Source organism: Chlorocebus sabaeus, chromosome 26 (genome assembly GCF_047675955.1).
Source record: "Chlorocebus sabaeus isolate Y175 chromosome 26, mChlSab1.0.hap1, whole genome shotgun sequence".
NCBI classification, from domain to species: domain Eukaryota; kingdom Metazoa; phylum Chordata; class Mammalia; order Primates; family Cercopithecidae; genus Chlorocebus; species Chlorocebus sabaeus.
In genome coordinates, this window is record NC_132929.1 from 34,327,499 (window position 1) to 34,349,813 (window position 22,315).

At 41.8% G+C, this 22,315-nt stretch overlaps 1 protein-coding gene across 2 annotated transcripts in view; it reads left to right on the top strand.

Annotated features, from left to right (window-relative positions):
• The first annotated feature begins 532 nt into the window (after positions 1 to 532).
• MINDY2 (MINDY lysine 48 deubiquitinase 2) overlaps positions 533 to 22,315 on the top strand; it is an 82,193-nt gene continuing 60,410 nt past the window's right edge. The window contains exons 1-2 of one of the 2 annotated variants that reach the window (XM_008016452.3): positions 533 to 1,714; positions 17,666 to 17,723. In XM_008016452.3, coding sequence (XP_008014643.1) covers positions 872 to 1,714; positions 17,666 to 17,723 — 901 coding nt within the window. In that variant the 5' untranslated portion in view covers positions 533 to 871. The remainder of the gene's footprint in view (positions 1,715 to 17,665; positions 17,724 to 22,315) is intronic. The other variant, XM_008016453.3, reaches the window with a different exon arrangement.

Below are 22,315 nucleotides of genomic sequence, written 5' to 3' on the forward strand. Positions count from 1 at the left end.
AGTTAGCAAAACCGCAAACACTTAGCTAATTCAAACACAAGCTAATTTATTATTATTGGCGCAAATTAGCCACTTTCTTTTGCTGCGCAGGTCAATGTCCACAACCATACTGACTCTGCCTGTAGGGCGAGTGTCTCACCAGTAGCTGGTGAGAAGCACAGCTCTTCTCAGCCAAAACCGAGAGATACTGGAATTTGTGCAGTGCAGTAATCCAAAGCCCTCGAGTAGATATGCCCGCTTTAAAATCTGCATCTCGTAAGAAATGCCTTCAATTTTCCATATTAGGAGCTGAGAAAACAGGTCTCCTGAGCCCTTCAGGGACAAGTTCTTTGCCAAATACTACAACCACCTCCAACCACTCCACAATGCCTGAGCCCGAGGGTGGGCCACACACGACCCAGCGCTAAAGGGTTACAACCAAGCTGTCCGCCGCCTGCCTTGCCTTTAAAGAAGCCGCACACAAGCGGGCTGCCCCGGAGTTCAACTTCCGGCCACATAGTGAGAGGATGTTTTCCTACTGGAGCTGAGCCGCGGGGGCGCGCCCCCCGGCCGCGCCCTCCTAGCCACGCCCTCCACGCCCGGCCTTCGGAGCGCGAGCTCGGGCGGGCACGCGGAAGGGGCTGGGCCACGTGGGAGGCTGCTGAGTGGTTCGCCTTCGCCCCTCAGCGCGCAGTCAAGCGGAGGCAAGCTCAGAGCGCACGGAGAGCGCGGTAGCGCGCGCGCGCGCGTTCTTAGTGCCCTCCCCGGTGACGTGCCTGGCCGGGGCCGCGCCAGGGCGCTGTTGCTGCCAATACAGCTGTCATGGCGTCCGAGGCGCTGGCTGCGGAGAACTGGCCGCGGTCTCCATAGAGCTGGGGGCGGGCGGCCCGGTATGGAGAGCAGCCCCGAGAGCCTGCAGCCGCTAGAACACGGGGTGGCGGCCGGGCCAGCGTCAGGGACAGGTTCTTCGCAGGAAGGGCTACAGGAGACCAGGCTTGCCGCTGGTGATGGTGCTGGGGTATGGGCGGCGGAGAGCAGCGGCGGGAATGGGCTGGGGGCGGCGGCCGCCCGCAGGAGCCTCCCGGACTCGTCTTCTCCCGCGGGCTCTCCTGAGGTTCCCAGACCTTGCAGCTCCTCCCCGGGTTTGGACTTGAAGGATAGTGGTTTGGAGAGTCCTGCTGCCGCTGAGGCGCCTCTGAGAGGGCAGTACAAGGTGACCGCCTCCCCGGAGACAGCCGTGGCCGGAGTGGGTCATGAGTTGGGTCCCGCCGGAGACGCGGGAGACCGCCCGGATCTCGCCGGCACCTGCCAAGCAGAGCTGACGGCCGCCGGCTCCGAAGAGCCCAGCAGCGCCGGCGGCCTCAGCAGCAGTTGCAGCGACCCGACCCCTCCTGGGGAATCGCCGAGCCTGGACTCTCTGGAGTCGTTCTCTAATCTGCATTCTTTTCCCAGTAGCTGCGAGTTCAATAGTGAGGAGGGAGCGGAGAACAGGGTCCCTGAGGAGGAGGAGGGCGCGGCGGTGTTGCCCGGGGCTGTTCCTCTGTGCAAGGGGGAGGAGGAGGAGGAGGAGACCGCTCAGGTGCTGGCGGCCTCCAAGGAACGCTTTCCGGGACAGTCTGTGTATCACATCAAGTGGATCCAGTGGAAGGAAGAGAACACACCCATCATCACCCAGAATGAGAACGGACCCTGCCCCTTGCTGGCCATCCTCAATGTTTTGCTCCTGGCCTGGAAGGTACATTCTGCAGCTTTCTACTTCCTACAGCTTTTGGGGTGGAGGAAAACGGGGTGAGGGAGCTGCTGCATGTCAAGTGATGGCTTCCTTTCTTTCCTCATTCATCAGTCCCCTTCTTACATGAAATTCATTCCAAGACTTCCATGTTGAAAGAATATTCCCTTGTACATATATCGAAAAGAATTGCTCCTAACCTCCGTTTTCTCTTGTAGTGTTGTTTCAACGTTCAATTGTGGTTGATACACTTAGAAACAAGAAGGACTTAGAGTATCTTTAATCTTATGATTATTTTAAACTATAATTTCCTATGTTTTCTTGCCGACTTTATCACATATGCAAAAAAGTGAAGAATTGGAGAAAGTAATCTTCGGAAGTTACCATCAATCCGTGATATCATGGACTAAGTTTTGATGGTTATGTTTAGTCTGATTTCCAACTAATGCCCCATTCGTGTGTAGATACTTAAGAGAATGGTGATGGGAAAGATGTGGCTCTTTAGACAAATTCCATTTAAGGAAAAGCATTGGTCTGAGACCCAATTACCATAACTTCTTGGTTTTCAAAGATTGTTTTCATTTTATGCATGATTTTTACTTGCCTCATTTCTTTGGCTCTCAAATGGTTTGGCATTATTACCAGTAACCATGCATCCGAATGTGTTAAAGGAGCTAAAACTCTTAAAAACTAAAATAGGAAAAGATATATCTAAGGTGAAGGAACAAAAAAAGGAAGGACCCTTAAAAATAGGTATGATGAGGACTCAGAGAGAGTTACCTGTAAAATGAAGTGTCTTATTTAAGCTTGCAGTGTTAGGGTGCTAAGAAGATGCATCTCACAGCACCTATTTTATTTTCAAATTGGTAATTATATTTATAGATGCAATGTTTCCTAGAAAAAAAAAATAACCCAAACTGGGTGTGGTGGTGTGCGCCTGTAATCTCAGCTACTCTGTAAGCTCAGCTACTCTGGAGGCTGACACAAGACAATCGCTTGAACCCAGAAGTTTGAGACCAGCTTGGGCAATATAGTGAGACCCTATATTAAAAGAAAAAGAAAAGAAAAAAATAACCTGGATTCTTCTGAACAGTTAGGAAGAAAATCACGTAAAGGGAATAGTGTTTATCAAACATGCCTTTATTTTCCTGTCACTAGCAAGGGCTGATACGAAAGAAATAAAATTAGAAACCTTGCCATTGTCTGGTGCGTAATGGCACTGAGATGTTTTGAGTGAAGACAGTACCTGCCCTTAAAAGGCTGTCAAGCTGTTTGAGGTGGCATCATTGACTTACTTGAAACTGTTTAAGAACAAGAAATAGTAAGTTATATGAGACAAGTGGTAGGTAAATTGTGGTAAATCTGTGGAAGTGCATTTGATATTCGGAAAGGGGACATTTTCATTTGGTATGGCATAGTCCTAGAAAGCTTCATGGGATTTATGGGTCTTGAACCAATCTTTTTTTTTCTTTTTTTCAAAGACACCACTATTAGAGCAATTTAACAGATCTTTTAAGGAAGAGAATTTAGAATAACAGGGAAATGGAATTCCCAGGGGAGAGAAGAGTATAAACCAAAGGAATGAAAATAGAATGGATATTGTGTGTTTATATGTTTATTAAATGACAGAGGTGGTAAGTTAATGTTGGAGAATAATGAAAAATCAGGTTGAAAAGGTAAAGAAGAGCCACTTGATAGAGGCTCTCAACTAGGGAGTTAGACTTGCTCTAATGGGCCAGAGTCCCTAATCTTTTTTGTAGGAAGGAATAGCTATTACTTTCCTTTAGCCCTTTTTCTGATACAGTACTGCAGAAATTCAGAGGAAAGGGCAAGTACTGTGGTCTGGAGTATTTGGGGATAGATGCATATTAAACTGACTCATTCAATTCAGACAGATTCAAGTGAACAAATATTTGGGTTCCCACTGTGTGTGAGGTACTAGAAATGCAAAGATGAGGCCAGGCGCAGTGGCTCACACCTGTACTCCTAGCACTTCGGAAGGCCGAGGCGGGTGGATCACGTAAGGTCAGGAGTTCGAGATCACCCTGGCCAACATGGTGAAACCCCATCTCTACTACAAATACAAAAAAATTAGACGGGCATGGTGGTGGGCACCTGTAATCCCAGCTACTTGGGAAGTCGAGGCAGGAGAATTGCTTGAACTCAGGAGCTGGAGGTTGCAGTGAGCCGAGATCAAGCCACTGTACTCCAGCCTGGGCAACAAGAGCGAAACCCCATCCCCAAAAAAGAAAAAAAAGGAAATGCAAAGATGAGTATGATGCAAATCTACTTTCACGCAGCTATCTAGTGGGATGACAGACATATAAACAATAATTACAGTGCAATGTGAGGAGCTCTAATATGCTATGGAAGCCCAGAGAAAAAGGTAATTGGGGAGGGGATTATCAAGGGAAGACTTCATAGAAGAGATAACCTGTGAACTAGATCCAAAGGATGAGTGAGAGAAGACCTTCTGGGCAAAGAGAATAGTGTATTGAAAGATACTGAAGCAGAAAAGGATTTCATCTACTTGAGACCTTCAGCCTGGGTTGAATTGTGCAGCATAGGAGGTAAAGGAAATGGTGGTAATAGCAGGAAATAAAATTGATAGGTTTTGTCACATTATGAATGAGCAAGCATGCTAATGAATTTGGAGATTATTTTGTAAATCTGTGGTTATCAGTGTTTTTTTTTTTTTTTTTTTTTTTACCTCCAGCCTGTTGATGCACACAAAAACCAGTCATAAGTAATCATTGGTGATTGATAAAGAGATGGATAAGAGAAGCAAAGTAGAGCAGTATTTTCAAAGTGAGCCGGGTACTAGAAGTCAAAACTATTTTTATAATAATACTAAGAAGTTATTTGCCTTTTTCACTCTCATTCTCTCACAAGTGTCTATGGAGTTTTTCAGGCTACATGATGTAATGGCATTGCTCTGACAGTTAATGCAGTGTATGCCTCTGTACTTTGTGTTTTAAATTTTTCTCAATTTTAATTTCTAATAAGGTGGATAGAGATAGATATCCACATAGATGAAAGTTATTGGGGGTCCTCAATCATTTTTAAGACTGTAAAGGGCTCTGGGAACAAAAAGGTTGAGAAATGCTTTAGTAGAGAAAAATAGTAAATGGGGTGTGAAGGTGGTTGTCAGATTTCAGAGGATCCATTGAGGTAGGTGTTTAGACTTTATATATAGCTGATATTGGAGCTATTCTAAATTGCTAGATAAAGAAATGACATGAAGAAAGTGGTCTTTTACTTTGATATTAGGCTAGAAGTAAGATTGTAGTGAGTGTAGCAGGAAGAATTGATGCAGATAGCGCTTTGGTTAGAGTTCTTTGCACCCTCTCTTTGATGAGGATAAGGTAGCATTCCCAATGATGATTTCATCACTGACTGGCTATAAGAAGTGAAGACAGTAACACCATTTTTCAAACCTGAGTAACAGAGATTGGTTGGATCTTTCAAAAGATAGGGAAGGTATTAAGGGAATTGTTTTAGATGGGGAAGTTGATGCCAAAGTTTGGTTGTGTTTAGTTGGAAATGTCCAGTAGTGGGAGATAAAAATATAAATATTCATTATGCTGTTAGAAGCATGGACTGGGTCTCAGGAAAGAGGCTGATTTTTTTTTTTTTTTTTTTTTTTTTTTTTGAGACAGAGACTCACTCTGTCTTGCCCAGGCTGGAGTGCAGTGGCAGGATCTCGGCTCACTACAGCCTCTGCCTCCCGGGTTCAAGTGATTCTCCTGTCTCAGTCTCTCCAGTAGCTGGGACTACAAGCGTGTGCCACTACACCGGCTAATTTTGTATTTTTATTAGGGACAGGGTTTCACCATGTTAGCCTGGCTGGTCTTGAACTCCTGACCTCAGGTGATCCACCTGCAAGAGGCTATAAAATTATAGAGAAAAATCAAATTGGAGAATTACTACCTAGAGTAAATATGGTAGTTCTGAGACTAAATGAATTCTCCAGAGAGTAGTGAGCAATAGTTCTCAACTTTTTTTGCCATCCCAATATGTGAGAGTGACAAATTGCCAGCAAAAACATCCTCTCCATCCTGCCTCAATTTCCCCACTCCCTCTCCTCCCCTACCTCATTCTCCAGGAGACAGAGAGAAAACAGAGGAATAAAGATCAAATTAGGGGAGGAAGGGAAGAATATTAAGGGTGAGGGAGTGAAAAAGCAGCATAGCACAATTTGAGATGTGGAATGAGAACTTGAAATAGGGCAATGTCATGAGAGTATTCAGAGAAAGATAATGCAATAAAAATTTAGTACATTACTATTGTCAAATGCAGCAGCATCAGAGAGCTGATGGAGTAGGGAAGATTCTGCCGAAGATGACAGGTGTAGGGACAAGGTCACTGAAAAGTCAGGATAACATGGAATCCTCAGTTGTCTTTAGAGGAAAGGAACAACAACTGTATTTTCTGAAGTATTGGGAGGAATGGAACAAGAAAAATACAGAGACAAGGTCACGTTAAGATAGAGAGGTTGGCCGTGTGTGGTGGCTCATGCCTGTAATCCCAGCATTGCGGGAGGCTAAGACAGGAGGATCGCTTGAGCCCAGGAGTTTGAGACCAGCTGGGGCAATGTAGTGAGACCCCCCATGTCTGTAAAAAAATAATAATAAGGAAAAAAAAGAGAGGTAGATGAAAACTGAAGCCTTGTATTTTTCAATTTGGCAAAATAATCATTGAACTCATAAGCAGTAACTATTGAACTTGTTAATAATTAAGATTGTAAAGCATTTGACAGGGTGAATTTTGTGAGAAAAGTATATTGCATTTTAAAGAAGAATCTCAGTGGAGATTATGCTTAGGAATTTGAGGCACAAACAGAAAGACTGCCAATTAGTAACATGGATAAATTGAGGTATCCTTTAAAAACGATTAGATTATCAGTTTTGCTTTGTTTTTGGTCTTTCCCTAGTTCCCTTACGTCTGGAAATAGGAGCAGGAAGAATGACTGGTTAGAGTTATCAAGACTTGGGCTTTTCTTTCAAGAACTGACACCTGGGGTGTAGGGGGAGAGAATTAGAGAATTGAAAGGGAAAACAGCTGATCATCTCTTTTGGGAGAGGATGAAATTATTAGAAAATCAATAGACTGAACAAACTGGGAGGATTTGAGCAAAGGTATAAGTGTAGTAGTTCTGGATGAGAAGTGACAGTAAAAGTGATCAAACAGGGTAAGGACTGAGTTGAAAGTATTGGTTCAGAACTGAGAGAGAGTAGGTGATCATTCATAATCTATTAAATAGTTGGCTGGGCACTGTGGCTCACGCCTGTAATCCTAGCACTTTGGAAGGCCAAGGCCGGAGGATCATTTGAGCCCAGGAGTTTGAGACCAGCCTGGTCAACATAATGAGACCCCATCTCTATAAAAGAAAAAAAAAATTTTTTTAATTGTAAAAAAAGAAAATCTATTAAATAGTTGAGCTGTGATAATCTAACAAATCAAGAAAGAAATCTATTACATTTAATTCAAGCTCAAATTTGTAATTCTGTTTACCTCTCATTTTCAAGAGATAGTTTCATCTACCTCTGTGTTTTTCCTTTTTGTGGTTTTTTTGTAGAGATGGGGTCTCACTATATTGCCCCAGCTAGTCTCAAACTCCTGGGCTCAAATTACAAATTATACCAGGTAAACTTATCAAAATGTATCAAATGTATCACTTAGAATACATTTTTATTTTGCTTCTTTTGACTATGTTTGATTTTTAATAATTTTTAAAAATCTTATTTTAGCTGTAAAAAAAATGCTTTTTATAGGTATATGAGGGCTGTAACCCATGTAATTAGGTGTTCATGAAGTTAAGCTAGAGGTAAATAACATATATATTTTAGTGCTTACAAAGGTATTTATTTAATAATAGAGGGAATCCCTACTTGGTTATACTTTTTTTTTTTTCTTTTAGAATGTTATAGGTTCTGAGGCCAATATACATACAAAATCTTACATATAACCTATATTATACGTTGTGATAGAGAAGATAGAGTATTGCAATATCTAATCATTGTATAGCATTTTAGTAGAAAAATGAATGCACTAATTTAAGATGCTGGAAACACATCTCCTCTCCTTAACTGTTTTTGGTAGGGAATTCTTTTCCCAGTTTTTTTCTTTGCTTAGTATAAGCTGAGATTATCTCCTGTTCCAAGTCATGGGAGGGATGCCGGGGTCCTGAAGAAGGATTTTTAATATAAAGTTGGTTTCTCCAAACATCAAACCTATAAACTGTAAAATAAGGATTCCTATATTTGATTCTGTAAAATATAAAAAAGCTTTAAAAAAAAGAACAGACACAAACTAAATCAAAACCCACTAAACTAAGGGAACTATTTGCTGGATTATCTAAGGGCTAATTTCCCTTTTTTTTTTTCTTTTTCTTTTTTTGAGATAGACTATCATTCTTTCACCCAGGCTGGAGCGTGTTGGTAGAATCATGGCTCCCTATAGCCGCGACCTCCTGAGCTCAAGCAATCCTCCAACCTCAGCATCCTGAGCAGCTGGGACCACAAGTGTGTGCTACCATGCCCACCTAATTTTTTTTTTTTTTTTGACGGAGTCTCACTCAGTCGCCTAGGCCGGAGTGCAGTGGCACGATCTTGGCTCGCTGCAACCTCTGCCTCCTGGGTTCATGCGATTTCCTGCTAATTTTTGTATTTTTAATAGAGACAGGGTTTCACCATCTTGGCCAGGCTGGTCTTGAACTCCCGACCTCAAGTGATCTGCCCACCTCAGCCTTCCAAAGTATTAAGATTACAGGCGTGAGCCCCTGTGCCCAACCAGTTTCTTTTTTATTTTTTCTGTAGAGGTGTGTCTCACCATGTTGTCTAGTCTGGCCTTGAACTCCTGGCCTCAAGTAATCCTGGCTCAGCCTCCCAGAGTGCTGGGATTACAGGCGTGAGTCACCATGGCCAACCCTAATTTCTTAATTTACAAAGAGCCCTTATAAATTAGAAAACGATGAGCAGCATAATGGCAAAATGAACAAAAGGCTATTAACAGAAAATTCAAAGTTCAAATGGACATACGCTTTTGTGTCATTATCACCTGCAAAGTGAGGCACGATGAAGGTGAGCTTTTTGCCAGGGATGAGTTTTTTCTCTAGTTCTCCCTCCCTCCTTGATGACTTTTTTACCTCATATCCTTTCACAGACACTTCTAACTTCCATCTAGGTTATGCTTTTTCCCCTGACTTGCAGTAACATTGTAATCACACAAATTTTCTTTTCCTGAAGTAAGCACAGAGCTCTTTTGAGGGTTTCCAAGTGTGTTTATTACTTATAAAAAAGGAAAAACAGATGGTGAGCCAAAGGTTCCATCTTAGCCTCTGCCCACCTTGTTTTTAAATATAGATCCTGTAAAAAGAGATTAAAACTTCACACAATTGTGGGGTTTTGTTTACACAAAAGACTTAAGAACATTTCTGAGGCTTTCATTCCCAGTCTCTTCCAAGAATTGGTGTTGTAACTCTGGATTTGTAAGATAAAGTAGACAAGGGCTGAGGAGAGAATAAATACTGCCAGTAGGAGTTGCCCTCTAATAGTGATAGATGTGTTCATTTCTTCTTCTCCCCTTGATATGAGTAGTCTTTTAGTGACAAACCTTCTCACTCCCTATCCAACCTTATCTGTTGAGTCCCAGGTGAAGGACATTTGGGCTCAGGTGGTACTAACAATCATAGGGACTTTGAATAATAATAGTAAGTACTCAGTTATTTTTGTGTCCAGATACTGTGCATTATTTTACATGCATTGTATGTTTTCTCTTTTAATTTTCTCAACCACATCATGAAATCCTTATGTAGACTATTGTTCTTATTTTATGTATATAGAAAATTGAGGCCGGGCGCAGTGGCTCACGCCTGTAATCCCAGCATTTTGGGAGACCGAGGTAGGCAGATCACCTGAGGTCAGGAGTTTGAGACCAGCCTGACCAACATGGAGAAACCCCATCTCTACTAAAAATACAAAATTAGCTGGGTGTGGTGGCGCATACCTGTAATCCCAGCTACTCAGGAGACTGAGGCAGGAGAATCACTTTAACCTGGAAGGCGGAGTTTGCAGTGAGCGTAGATCATGCCATTGCACTCCAGCCTGGGCAACAAGAGCGAAACTCCATTCTCAAAAAAAAAGAAAATTGAAGTACATAAAGTTTAAATAACTAGCCCAAGGTAAGATTATCACCTACTCTAGAACCAGAGCTCTCACTCAGGATGTTTGATTGGGAAGATAAAGTTCAAGATAGCACTGAGTCTGGTGGACAATAGGTCTGGGGCAAAACAGGGTGGGAGAGCCAATGATAAACTCAGGGAAGCAGAAATAGACTTCATGATTTCTTAGATCAGATTCTGCAATCTGGTACTAGTTGCTCTTTATACAGACTCCCGTTTTTAGCTCTCTGTGCTTTATCTTATGTCTTCTGAAGTGTCTGACGCTTCTAATTTCAGAGTCTCTTTGGGGTACTATGGTGAATAAACTTGCCTTTCCCATTGTAGTTTATTAAATATATTCTTAGATGTTTTTCAGCAATTAGTAACTTCTTTTTCTACTGCCACTACCCTAGTTCAGGCCTTCATCTCTCACCTGGACTACCTTAGTAGCCTTAAAAATGGTCTCTTACCTTACCCTATTCTCATCTATCTTTCAAGCAATTAATGTAAAAGTTTAATTAATATTTTGGGGGGCAGATTTTTCAGCATAGTAAGCTTGCTGAGCTTCTTAAATATAAATGGTGAATTCTGAATGGAAGATGCCTTCTTTTACTAGTAAATCTTTATATTTTTTTTTCAGACAGAGTTTAGTTCTTGTTGCCCAGGCTGGAGTGCAATGGTGCAGTCTCGGCTCACTGCAACCCCCGCCTCCTGGGTTCAAGCTACTCTCCTGCCTCAGTGTCCCAAGTACCCGGGATTACGGACACCTGCCACCACACCCAGCTAATTATTTTGTATTTTTAGTAGAGACAGGGTTTTACCATTTTGGCCAGGTTGGTCTCGAACTCCTGACCTCAGGCAGTCAGCCCACCTTGATTACAGGCATGAGCCACTGCACCCAGCCTACTAGTAAATCTTTTATTAGTAAATCTCACTGCAACAACGTTCTTTATTGCTCTAAAACACTTTGAAGTGCTTATAAAATAAGACTTTCCTGCAAATTTAATATGTGTGAATATATCTGCAGTTTCTGACAGTTTTAAATAGGCCTTGGTCTTACTCTGAGGATAGGGTCTAAATTATGATAAAAACTGACAAAAGTGTTTCAGAGTTTCAAAGCCTTTTTAACTTGTGAGTTGTCTCATAAAATTTTTCTGATTTGAAATACTGATGGCAGCGGAGCGTGGTGGCTTATACCTGTAATCCCAGCACTTTAGGAGGCCAAGGTGGGTGGATCACAAGGTCAGGAGTTCAAGACCAGCCTGGTGAAGGTGGTGAAACCCTGTCTCTACTAAAAATGCAAAAATTAGCCGTGCGTGCTGGCGGGTGCCTGTAATCCCAGCTACTTGGGAGGCTGGGGTAGAGGATTGCTTGAACCCAGGAGACGGAGTTTGCAGTGAACCAAGATTGTCTCACTGCACTCCAGCCTGGGTGACAGAGCTAGACTCCATCTCAAAAAAGAAAAAAAAAGAAAGAAATACTGATAGCAAGTAGAAAGCCAATTAGATTTACTAAAAAGTCTGAATTTGAGTATTTTTTAGTAAGTATTATTAGTAGTAAATGAATAGTACATACAAGAAATTAAAATGTAAAGCATGATGTGTAATAGCTTATAATACATACATTTTTATTTGCTGGAGCCAGAATTAAAGGCATGTTGAAAGAATCCTTAAGTTTTTGAGTCCTTATTTTGAAAAAAGTGGGTAAAACTTCTCTTTGATTCCCATTATTACTTCTAATATTTTCTAAAGAATAATTTCTTTACAATTTCAACTAAAAAATCACGAATACTATATAGTCATGCCGAATATATAAATGCTACATATATACACACATATGTATGTAAACACTGCATATTTCATATTAGTGAAATTTGACTATTATTTAGTGGGTCCATTTTGCCATACGTAAGTAATGCAAAAATAAACTGCAATATAAAAATGTTATCTTCTTTGTTCCAAACTCAACTCCCTTTTTGAATGTCAAACTAAAAATGTCACAGTTCCAAAGCAGACATCATTTTCTTCTACAAACTTATCTTCACTTGCCAAATTTCCATTGCTATCAATTGTATGGATCTTGATTTTTAGTTTCCTGAGCCTTAGAGTCAGCTTTGATTATTCTTTCCCCATGATGCTCCACTTTTCCCTGGTCACAAAGTTCTATCAATTATTGATTTCAAATATGTTTCAGATGATGTTTTATATAAGTTCATTAAGTGGAAAGTGTTCTGCTGTTGTTAGAAAAGCCTGTGAGTATTGGTATAATGGAAAAGGCAATTGGCTTTGGTGTCTGATCTCACTTCCCATCACAGTACTTCTACTTACTTTGGATAAATTAACGTTTTAAAGGCTTAGTTTATTCTTTGAATGGGGTTAATAATGCCTGCTTCATAGGATTGCTGGGGATTCAGGTAACATAAAATTGAATGACAATTAGTAGATGTTCAATATATGTAATTTTCTCTCTCTCTCTTTTTTTTTTTTTTTTTTTTTTTTGAGTCAGCGTCTCGCTCTGTCACCCAGGCTGGAGTGCAGTGGCGTGGTCTTGGCTTACTGCAGCCTCTGCCTCTTTGGCCCAAGTGATTGTCCTCCCTCAGCTTCCTGAGTAGCTGGGATTACAGGTGCCTGCCACCACGCCTGGCTAATTTTTTGTATTTTTAGTAGAGATGGGATTTCACCATGTTAGCCAGGCTGGTCTTGAACTCCTAACCTCAGGTGATCCGCCCACCTCGGCCTCCCAAAGTGCTGGGATTACAGGAGTGAGCCACTCTGCCCAGCCCGTGACTTCTCTTTTCTAAAGAGCAGAGACTGGCGAATAACTCAATTTTATATTTTCTCAAGTATCTTCCCAACTTTGAAGAGGTGTTGGAACTCAAAGTGTGTGTTTCTTGAATACTTATTATATTGGTATTCTAATTGTTAAGCATTTAAAAACATTATTTGGCTAGTAGTAATTTTTGTACTTGCCATCACCTATAGAAAGTGCTTCTTATTTCTTAGTTATTGCTGAGTCCCCTGCATTTATCTTTTCCTTTGGGTTATCAAAATCACAGGTGTCAAAACCTTGGCGTATCATTCTTAGGATGTTTCACATTCCTGTTTAAGATTTCACTTACAGTTTAAACAGAAGGTTTTGTTGTTACTATTTTTGGTCTTGCTTGAGTCTATTCCCAGATTTACTTTCTTCTTTAGATGATTAAGAATTACAGAATGGGCCAGGCACAGGGACTTACACCTGTAATCCTACCACTTTAGGAGGCTGAGGTAGGCAAATTTAAGCAGGAGTTTGGGCTCCTGCTTGAGTCCGGGAGTTTGGTCAACATGTCAAAACCCCGTCTCTACAAAAAATACAAAAAAGTAGCCAAGCATGGTGGCACACGCCTGTGGTCCCAGCTACTTGGGAGGTGGAGGTGGGAGGATCACCTGAGCCTGGGGAGGTTGAGGCTACAATGAGCCATGATATTGCCATGATATTGTACTCTAGCCTGGACGATAGAATAATTGAGCTAGATTTTTTAGGTTTTACCTTATAGTGGAACATTTGGAGTCTGAGTAGCTTTTTTCTTTTATTAATTTAAATATTCTTGTGCTTATATTAATAATTTTCCAGGGCCGAGTGCGGTGGCTCACACCTGTAATCCCAGTGATTTGGGAGGCTGACGTGGGAGGATTGCTTGAGGCCAGGAGTTTAAGACCAGATTGGGCAATGTAGTAAAACCCCACCTCTACAAAAAATACAAAAATTAGTCAGGTGTGGTGGTGCATGCCTGTAGTTCCAGCTACTTGGGAGGCTCAGGTAGGAGGATTGCTTTAACCCGGGAGGTCAAGGCTGCAGTATGCTATGGTCCTGCCACTGCGATCCATCCTGGAGGACAGTGAGAACATGTCTTAAAAATACTAATAATAATTTCCTCAGGAAGTCCAGTTAATTCAGTAATATTTATAGGGTAGGACCTTTTCCTAGATAATAACAATTTATTTGGCCTCTATTAATTGGGAGCTATTTTTTAATATATGTTGAGATACTTTGCTCAAATTTTAGGAGGAATATTTAAACTACTGAAAGTGTCCTCCAAGTATCTTTGTATTTGTTAAAGTACTCATTTATTATAAACAATATGTTGTAGATAATTGCTAAAAGAGGTCATACTTGATTTGTCATTTTTTTCTTTCTCTTCTTTCTTTCTTTCTTTTTTTTTTTTTTAGATAGGGTCTCTCTCTGTTGCCCAGGCTGGAGTGCAGTGGCATGACAGTGGCTCACTGCAGCTTCAAAATTCCTGGGCTCAAGTGATGTTCCCACCTCAGCCTCCCAAATAGCTGGAACTACAGGCATGCAACACCACACCTGGCTAAGTTTTGTTGTTTGTGTTGGGGTTTTCTCTGTAGGGACAGGGTTTCCCTATATTACTTAGGCTGGTCTAAACTCCTGGGCTCAAGTGATCCTTCCACTTCAGCCTCCCAAAGTGCTGGGACTATAGACGTGAGATATCGCACCCAGCCAGTTTTTTTTTTTTTCATTGTAAAACTTAAAATTTAGAGATTCAGACAGACTGCCACAACTGTTAATTCTATATTCTTAGCCAGCTATCTCATAACTTGTTTCTCCTTTGAAAAAATCTAAAAAGACTTACAATCTTTTTAGGTTATTAACAAAGCCTTATTAGGTTATTAACAAAACCCTTGGCACTTGCTTTTGAGGTGATGCTGGTGAAGGAAAGCAAAAAAAAAAAAAAAGCAAGCTTTTGGGAAGATCTTAAATGGTTAAAAAAAATAATTAAGATCTGTGGATGGCTCCATAGTATTAGTGTGAAGTAGGCACTTTTTAGTTTTAATAAACATCCAAAGTACTTTACTGGCTACAATTCAGGAAATGAATATACTACTGACTGCTTGTAAATAAGTGAGTTGAAATATTTGTGTATTTGCTTCTAAAAAAAATCATCTAATGCAGAGATCAGCAAACTTTTCCTGTAAAGGATCAGATAGTAAATACTAATATTTTAGGCTTTGCATACCCTGCAGTCTCTGCTGCACAGATTCATCTCTGCATTGTAGTGGAAAAGCAGCCAAAGACGGTACATTAACAAATGAGAGGGGCTGTGTTCCAAAAGAAAGTTTATTTAGAAAAACAAACAGTCAACAGTAATTTGCCAGAGTTTCAATTTAAAAATATGTCATTTATGGGAACTCTGTGTACTTTCTGCCCAGATTTTCTGTAAACCCTAAAACTGCTTTAAAAAAAATAGTCTATTGAATTTTTTTTTTTTTTTTTTTTTTAATTGAAACAGGGTCTCACTGTGTCACCCAGGCTGGAGCATAGTGGCACAATCTCTGCTCGCTGTAACTGCTGCTTCCTGGGTTCAAGCAATTCTCCTGCCTCAGTCTCCCAAGTAACTGGGACTACAGGTGTGCGCCACCACACCTGGCCAATTTTTGTGTTTTTTTAGTAGAGTCGGTGTTTCACCAAGTTGGCCAGGCTGGTCTCGTACTCCTGACATCAAGTGATCTGCCCACCTCAGCCTCCTGGATTACACGTATGAGCCACCGGGCCTGACCTGAAATTATTTAAAAATGTCACAAACGATCAGGCGCGGTGGCTCAAGCCTGTAATCCCAGCACTTTGGGAGGCCGAGACGGGCGGATCATGACGTCAGGAGATCGAGACCATCCTGCCTAACACGGTGAAACCCCGTCTCTACTAAAAAATATGAAAAAAACCCGCCGGGCATGGTGGCAGGCGCCTGTAGTCCCAGCTACTCGGGAGGCTGAGGCAGGAGAATGGCATGAACCCGGGAGGCGGAGCTTGCAGTGAGCTGAAATCATGCCACTGCACCCCAGTCTGGGCAACAGAGCGAGACTCCGTCTCAAAAAAAAAAAAAGTCACAGACAATAAAAATAATTTAGAATGAAATGATGATCAAACCTCAAAGACATCTCTTGGTTTTTACTGAATAATAAATCTACTAGATGACTAATTATAACTGTTGACTGTCATCTATGCTTACGGAGGGCTTCAGACCATTCTGTTTTATAGGGGTCTTTTTAAAAACTTATTTTACTTGTTGATTAAAACAAAATTGTGACATTATTACATTTGATAACACAAACACCTAGTGGACCTTTTTCAACATTTGGGAGAATTGTTGGAAGAATCGCTGATTTAAAGGATTTCCTTAGTTGAACACAAAATAATTGCTGAAGAATTTTTAACAATGTTACTATTCTTCTATCATTGATACAGTAATTACTTTGAGTGTCCATCCTACAGTATTTATTTTTTCTCCTAGTCTATAAATATACCCTGGAGTGTGCTCGTGACTGTCAAAGTATTTGCAGTCATTGACTGTAATATCTATGTCATTCGACAATGCATTTGAAAAATTAATTTAGACTAATGTGTTGTTGCAGCTGAATTAATTTTAATGGATTTTCTGGGGTTTTTAGTTTAAATATCACTATAATGTATCTATTTACTTTTAAACTTTTTATTGTGAAATGTAACACATAGAAAAATACATAAAATAGATGTCCAGTTTAATAAATTATTATAAAGCAAACATCAGTGGAACTACCATTGCAGGTCACGAAGGTCAAAGAATAGAGCGTTGTCAGCACGTCAGAATCCCCTTAAAAGCCCTTTTCCAACTATAACTCCTTCCGTTACCACTAGGGATAACCATAATCTTGTTTTTTTATAGCATCCATTTCTTTACTTACTAATTTATATTTTATTGAGATGGAGTTTCACTCTTGTCACCTAGGCTGGAGTGCAGTGGCACAATCTTGGCTCACTGCAACCTCCGCCTCCTGGGTCCAAGTGATTCTCCTGCCTCAGCCTCCCTAGTAGCTGGGATTATAAGCATGCGCCACCATGCCCAGCTAATTTTTGTAGTTTTAGTAGAGAGAGGGTTTCACCATGTTGGCTAGGCTGGTCTCGAACTCCCAACCTCAAGTGATCTGCCTGCCTCAGCCTCCCAAAGTGCTGGGATTACAGGCGTGAGCTACTATACCCAGCCCATTTCTTTACTTTTTTTTTTCTTTTTATTCTGTTGCCCAGGCCGGAGGTTTCACCATGTTGGCCAGGCTGGCCTCAAACTACTGACCTCAAGTGATCTGCCCACCTTCGCCTCTGAAAGTGTTGGGATTACAGGCGTGAGCCACTGTGCCCAGCCCATTTCTTTACTTCTTAATAGTTTTATCTCCTATGTGTGCAGCTCTAAACAATATGGTTAAATTTTGCCTGTTTTTAAGCTTTGCATTACTTTTAATAGCAAAAACCGCAATTACTTTTGTATCAACCTAATAAATAGAATAATACAGTGAAGACTGGTTATAGGCCGGGCGCGGTGGCGCATGCCTGTAATCCCAGCACTTTGGGAGGCTGAGGCGGGTGGATCACGAGGTCAGGAGATTGAGACCATCCTGGCTAATACGTAGAGCCCCATCTCTACTAAAAATACAAAAAAATTAGCTGGGCGTGGTGGCGGGCACCTGTATTCCCAGCTACTAGGAGGCTGAGGCAGGAGAATGGCGTGAACCTGAGAGGCGGAGCTTGCAGTGAGCCGAGATTGCGCCACTGCACTACAGCCTGGGCAACAGAGAGAGACTCTGTCTCAAAAAAAAAAAAAAAAAAAAAAAAAAAGACTGGCTATAAAGATTCTAATATATGTGAATGTTAATGTGTAAGTATAGTAGATCCATAATATAGACATAAGTATTTATGTTTCTGACTGCAAGAAAAACTTTAGTCACCTAAAACATTTAATTTTATAGAAATAATATTTTGTTTTTCAGGTGAAACTTCCACCGATGATGGAAATCATAACTGCTGAGCAGCTGATGGAATATTTAGGTTAGTGTTGAAAAGTGGATTTTATATCTCTTTCAAAACAAACGTCTTCAAAGCTAGTTTATTGCCCAGTCTCACCTTTCTGAAGTACTATTATATAATCTATTTTAAAATTACAGTTTTGAATCTGCTAATTAAAAATTTTTATCAGTATGTTACTGTTCTTAGGTGGTATAGTCTTCTTTCTGACCAGCATTGAAATTCTGTAATACACATAAGGAATCTAGGTAATGTCTAGAAAACAAGATACATCTTAATCCCAATAAGTTGTAGAATGGGAGATGGCACAGAATCACTGACATTGCGTGTAGAAAGTGTTCAAAAATATTGGGTAGACTTGAATTAAAGACGAAGGAGGTGATTTAGAGCAGTGCTACTGAAAGTGTGTGATTCATGGACCTATGCCAGTCTACAAAATGTTACTTATCAGTCTGCAGTGAGATAGAATCTTCTCCTAGGATGTAAAATATTTACATTAGTAAGCACACTGTTCATTTCAACTGAAATTTTTTATAGGAAAATTTTCTTGTTGAAGGAAGTAATGTATTGAATTGCATTCTTCTCTAAGCTGCTTATTTTTTTTTTTAATTTTTATTTTTTTGAGACAGAGTCTTGCTCTGTGGCCCAGGCTGGAGATCAGTGGCACGATCTTGGCTCACTGCAAGCTCCGCCTCCCGGGGTCACGCCATTCTCCTGCCTCAGCCTCCTAAGTAGCTGGGACTACAGGCGCCTGCCACTGCGCCCGGCTAATTTTTTGTATTTTTAGTAGAGACGGGGTTTCACCGTGGTCTCGATCTCCTGACCTTGTGATCCGCCCGCCTCGGCCTCCCAAAGTGCTGGTATTACAGGCGTGAGCCACCGCACCTGGCCTAAGCTGCTTATTTCAAAACAGACCGGTAATATAGTTTGTAGACTGGCTACGTTGAGTTGAACTTGTTTAGAGAGCAGGCAATTGTACATCACATTGTGGCCTTTTATAATCTGGCAAATAAGAATTTATATATTATACCATTACCAAATAGGAAATCTTAATCCGTATTCTTACAGTTTTTTCAGTAATTAAATTTTTATTAAGACCAGGTATGGTGACTCACGCCTGTAATGCCAGCACTTTGGGAGGCCAAGGCAGGTGGATCACTTGAGGTCAATAGTTTGAGACCAGCCTGGCCAACATGGTGAATCCCTGTGTCTACTAAAATTACAAAAATTAGCCGGGTGTGGTGTCATGCACCTGTAAGTCCTAACTATTCGGGAGGGTGAGGTGGGAGAATTGCTTGAACGCAAGAGGTGGAGGTTGCAGTGAGCTGAGATCATGCCACTGCACTCTAACCAGGGTGATGGCGTGAGACTCCGTCTCAAAAACAAAAACAAATTTTATTTTTTAAAAACCTTGTCACCTGGGGCCGGGCACAGTAGCTCACGCCTGTAATCCCAGAACTTTGGGAGGCCAAGGTGGGCAGATCACGAGGTCAGGAGATTGAGACCATCCTGGCTAACACGGTGAAACCCTGTCTTTACTAAAAAATACCAAAAAATTAGCCAGGCGTGGTGGGGGGCACCTGATGTCTCAGCTACTTGGGAGGCTGAGACAGGAGAATGATGTGAACCTGGGAGGCATAGCTTGCAGTGAGCCGAGATGGCACCACTGCACTCCAGCCTGGGTGACAGAGTGAGATTCCATCTCAAAAAAAAAAGAAAAGAAATATCTTGTCAACTGGTAAATTTGTCCGTACCCTTCCAGACAACTAGTTAACTCTTTTTTTTGGGAGATACAGACTTAGTGATATAACTGAGACTGCAAATTTTAGAAGACTGTTTTTTAATTTTTTTTCTTTTGAGACATAGTCTTACTCTATCGCCCAGGCTGGAGTGCAGTGGCGTGATCATGACTTGCTGCAATCTCGACCTCCCTAGGCTCAGGTGATCCTCCCACCTCAGCCTCCCTAGTAACTGGGACTACATGCACATGCTGCCACACCCAGCTAATTTTTAGATTTTTGGTTTTTTTTTTGAGACAGAGTTTCACTCTTGTTGCCCAGGCTGGAGTGCAATGGTATGATCTCGGCTCACTACAGCCTCCACCTCCTGGGTTCAAGTGATTCTCCTGCCTCAGCCTCCCGAGTAGCTGGGATTACAGGCATGTGCTACCACACCCGGCTAATTTTGTGTTTTTAGTAGAGACAGGGTTTCTCCATGTTGATCAGGCTGGTCTTGAACTCCCGACCTCCGGTGATCCGCCCACCTTGGCCTCCCAAAGTGCTGGGATTACAGGCGTGAGCCACCGTGCCTGGTCAAATTTTATTTTTGTAGAGATCAGATATCACTGTGTTGCCCAGGCTTGTCTTGAACTCCTGGGCTTAAGCGATCCTCCCGCCTTGGCCTCTCAAAGTGCTGGGATTACAGGCATGAGTCACTGCACCCGGCAGGAAGACCCTTTTTTTAGAAAATTTAATTCGAGGCTGGGCGCGGTGGCTCAAGCCTGTAATCCCAGCACTTTGGGAGGCCGACGTGGGCGGATCACGAGGTCAGGAGCTTGAGACCATCCTGGCTAACACGGTGAAACCCCGTCTCCACTAAAAAATACGAAAAACTAGCCGAGCGAGGTGGTGGGCACCTGTAGTCCCAGCTACTCGGGAGGCTGAGACAGGAGAATGGCGTGAACTCGGGAGGCGGAGCTTACAGTGAGCTGCGATCCTGCCACTGCACTCCAGCCTGGGCGACAGAGCGAGACTCCGTCTCAAAAAAATATATATAATTCGTATCATTTAATCCCCATTCACTGGCTAGGGACCTCATAGTTAAGGGTAGATTACTCTGAAAACCTAGATGTCTGCAAATTGGTTTAAAAAGAAAATCCCTTTTTTAGGCTAGGTTAGTGATTCTTTTAATTTTTATTATTATTTTAAGTTTTTATTTTTTTTCCCACAGGACGCTGCTTGATAAATGATTCTTAAAGTTAGTGATTCCTAAGTTATATTTTATGGGGAAGGCTGAAATATACTGGGTGATTTTGAGGAATAGCCAATATGACTGCCAAGGAGTACACAAAGGGGAGTTGTAGGAGATGAGATCAGAGAGTTGACGCAGTCAGATCATATGGGGCCCTAAGGATGTAACAGCAATTTTGGTTTTTGCCATAAGTAAGCTGGGAAGCTGTTGGAGGATTTTGAAGAGGACTGACATGATCTAACTTTGGATTTAATAAGAATTCTCTAGCAGTTATGTTGACAATAGACCTTAGGGGGGTAAGGACAAGCGGGAAAACCATTTAGGAAGTTATTACAACTAGCAACAGATGGTGGGTTTAACCAAGGTAAAATAAGTGAAATTTGTAAGAAGCGGTTAGATTCTGGATAGAGAGTTGACAGAATTTGCTGATCAGTTGGATGTAGAGTGAAAGTGGAGTCAAGGGTTATCTCATCGTTTTTGGTTTGAACAAGTAGAAGGATGGAAATAGGAAAACTGAAATAGGAAAAAATGGAAGGGGCAAGGTTTTTAGGGAGAAATTGCAGGATTTTTGTTTTTAAATGTTTATTTACATCAAAACGGAGTGATCAGGCCAGGCACAGTGGGTCGCGCCTGTAATCCCAGCACTTTGGGAGACCGAGACCGGCGGATCACGAGGTCAGGAGATTGAGACCATCCTGGCTAACACGGTGAAACCCCGTGTCCACTAAAAAATACAAAAAATTAGCCGGGTGTGGTGGCGGGCGCCTGTAGTCCCAACTACTCAGGAGGCTGAGCCAGGAGAATGGCGTGAACTCAGGTGGCAGAGGTTGCAGTGAGCAGAGATCACGCCACTGCACTCCAGTTTGGGCGACAGAGCGAGACTCCATTTCAAAAAAAAAAATAGAGCCATCAGGAAAGCAATTATTGAGATATATGTATATATCTTGAGTTCAGAGGAGAGGTCTGGATCAGCACTATACAATTAAAATTTCTGTAATGATAGAAATGTTCTGTATCTGTCCTGTCCAGTTTAGTAGCCACTAGCTGCATGTGGCCCTCAAGCTCTTAAAATGTAGCTCCTGTCTTGAGCCCAGGAGTTTGAGGCCAGCCTGGGCAACATGGTGAGACCCCATCTCCACTTAAAAATTCAAAAATTAGCCAGGCGTGATGGTGTGCACCTGTAGTCCCAGCTACTTGGGAAGCTGAGGTGGGAGGATTGCTTGAGCCCAGGGTTCAGAGGCTGCAGTGAGCCAAGATCACAACACTGCACTCTACCCTGGGCAACAGGGCAAGACCCTATCTCAATATTGTGTGTGTGTGTTTGTGTTTGTGTGTGTGTGTGTGTGTGTGTGTAATGTGACCAGGGAACTGAATTTTTAATTTTATATAAATTTAATAGCCACATATTGCTACTGGCTACTGTATTAGACAGTACAAGTCTAGCCTGTAAATATGTATTTACAGACAACATATATAAACAGTAGTTAGATTGGGTGAGATCATTAAAGGAAGGAATGTAGTAGATAGAAGAGAAAAGGTCAGTAGACGGAGTCCAAGATACACCAGTGATTAGAAGATGGGGAAGGAGAAAGAGCCAGCATGCTCAGCCAGGTAGAAGAAAAATAGGAGGCTGTGATTTCCTAGAA